The following is a 2153-nucleotide window of genomic DNA, read 5'->3' as shown; positions in this document are numbered from 1 at the left end:
ATCGCGTATATGGGTTGGTATTAGGGTATCACACGTAGATGGATCACACGTGACTCACGGCCCTTAGCTAGACACATGCCACGGCCACCGACAGACAGTTACATTCCTAGTGGGATGAACGAGAGAGATTACGTAAGTTTCTAAGCTAAATTATAATATTTTTTTTCTTGAGTTTGTACTTAATAAATTATTTACCTCACATGTCCGTGCTTTTGATAGCATTGAGGCTGATATTGATGCGACCGTGCTTGAGATTCAGGATCAGGTGGCGTTAGGACTCCTCAGCAGGATCAAGAAGACCATAGCACAAGTGTTTCATAAGACTCACATCGACGAGTTCGCAGGCCGTGAGGACATGTTTCGATCATTTGGGCAAGCATACCAGCCTCACACACAGCCGGATACTCAGATAGTCGAGGCTCATCAGCGCGGGGGGCGGGGAAGAGCGAGGGGGAGGGGGAAGAGAGGGAGAGGAAGGAGAGGAGCTATATTGGGTTGTATTTGAACTTATTTTGTTAAAATTTGTAACTTGTATGAATTTTTAAATACTATACTTTTATGGATCAATTATAGCTCGATATGTAATCTTTTTGAGTATTGTTTGATTCGTGCGTGTTTAATTCATATATATATTGTAGTAATTATTGTCAACAGGTAAATAGTTGTATATATGAGTTAAATAGGTAGACGTATTCAAAACATGCACAGCAACCTGTGCATGTTTTGTAAGACCTGCAACTTCACGGGACTTCAACTCCCTTGAAGTTGCAGTCTAAATTTCCCAGAGAACGATTATCTAGGAAATTTGGCCTGTAACTCCATGGGAATTCAACCCACGTGGAGTTTTAAACGTTGCAACAAACTCCACTGGAGTTCAACTCCCGTGGATTTTTATACACAAAGTAATCTTCACGGGAGTTGAACTCCTGTGAAGTTTAAAAGATTGCTAAACTTCACGGGAGTTGAACTCCCGTGAAGTTTCGTAATTTTTTTTTGAAAAACCGACCTGGTTTCAGCGTCAGCGCTGAAACCAGGTCGGTTTTTCTAAATAAAATGAAAAGAGGTTGTTTTTTGCAATTAAATAGTGAAAGGGGTTGTTTTTGAAAATTTGTCCTAAACAAACCCAAACGGGTCGAAGCACATATTGAACCGAACCCGCTAAGACTCGATCTTCCGTCAAAAAGATTCATAACGGTCCCATTAACAAATAGCCCTGACAAATAAACATCTGAAATTTAAATTAATCGCAGATAAAAATTTAAAAAAAGAAAAAAAAAAGATTTCGTTTCAAGAGGAGGTTACCTGAAATTTCAAAATCAAAGAGATTTCAGGTAACCAAATCCCCTTTTCTGTCGAAATCAATCCTCCCAAACTCAACGGACGATTTCAGGTAAAAATGCGCGATTTCCTAAATTAATGGTGTTCTATCTCCAAATTTCTCTTTTTTTTTACGAATTAGGCGTAATCTGCGAAATGAAATCGAATTTTCTAGGGCTGATTTTGGTTCCATTGATTCCGTGAATGAATTTGTTGTACGATCGTCTATGTTGAACTCAGGTGATCGAATTTACCGTTTCGAGAAAAGTTTACGTACGAGGTTATCTTCAGGCCGTCGAATTTACCATTTCAAGAAAATTTCATGTATGAGATTATATTCGGGTCGTCGAATTGACCATTTCAGGAGAAATTTATGTATGGGATTGTCTAATTAGTTGTGTGTCAGTATCATGCATGCGACGTTTTGCTAGAAGCTTGCACATTTATTATTATTTTCCTTGCATGTGCCAAATCCAGTTAGGTCCTGATGACATGGGAGTGTTTTATTATTTATTATTATTATTATTATTTTCTCTTAAAGTAGACTTGAATGTGTTCCATATCAATTTGTTCCAATATGAACTCCAGTTTTCTTGCAGGCAATTGTCACTTGAACAAGATGGCAAATCTCCCTAGCATTCGGCTTTCACAAATAGAAACAACATGTGGGTCTCTGTTGTTGGAGCTAAAGGTAAATCTATAGCTCCTACAGGCTCAGCTTATAATCTACTTGTACTTTACTGTTGTTCTATTATTTCATTTTCTCTAGTGCATGCCTAACATTATGAAATGGAAACTGATATTGTGTTTATATTCTTAGTTTGGTTAAGCGTTGT

General features: G+C 37.9%; 1 protein-coding gene across 1 annotated transcript in view; it reads left to right on the top strand.

The window, feature by feature from the left end:
• The window catches only part of LOC109838959 (65-kDa microtubule-associated protein 3-like), a 6230-nt gene continuing 5305 nt past the window's right edge, over positions 1229-2153 (top strand). The window contains 2 exon segments of the mRNA XM_020407391.1: positions 1229-1390; positions 1917-2008. Of these exon segments, the coding sequence (XP_020262980.1) occupies positions 1937-2008 (72 nt within the window). The 5' untranslated portion in view covers positions 1229-1390; positions 1917-1936.

This window comes from Asparagus officinalis, chromosome 4 (assembly GCF_001876935.1).
Source record: "Asparagus officinalis chromosome 4, Aspof.V1, whole genome shotgun sequence".
NCBI lineage: Eukaryota > Viridiplantae > Streptophyta > Magnoliopsida > Asparagales > Asparagaceae > Asparagus > Asparagus officinalis.
The sequence above is the reverse complement of the archived record's forward strand: the minus strand, read 5'-3'. Positions and strand labels throughout refer to the sequence as shown.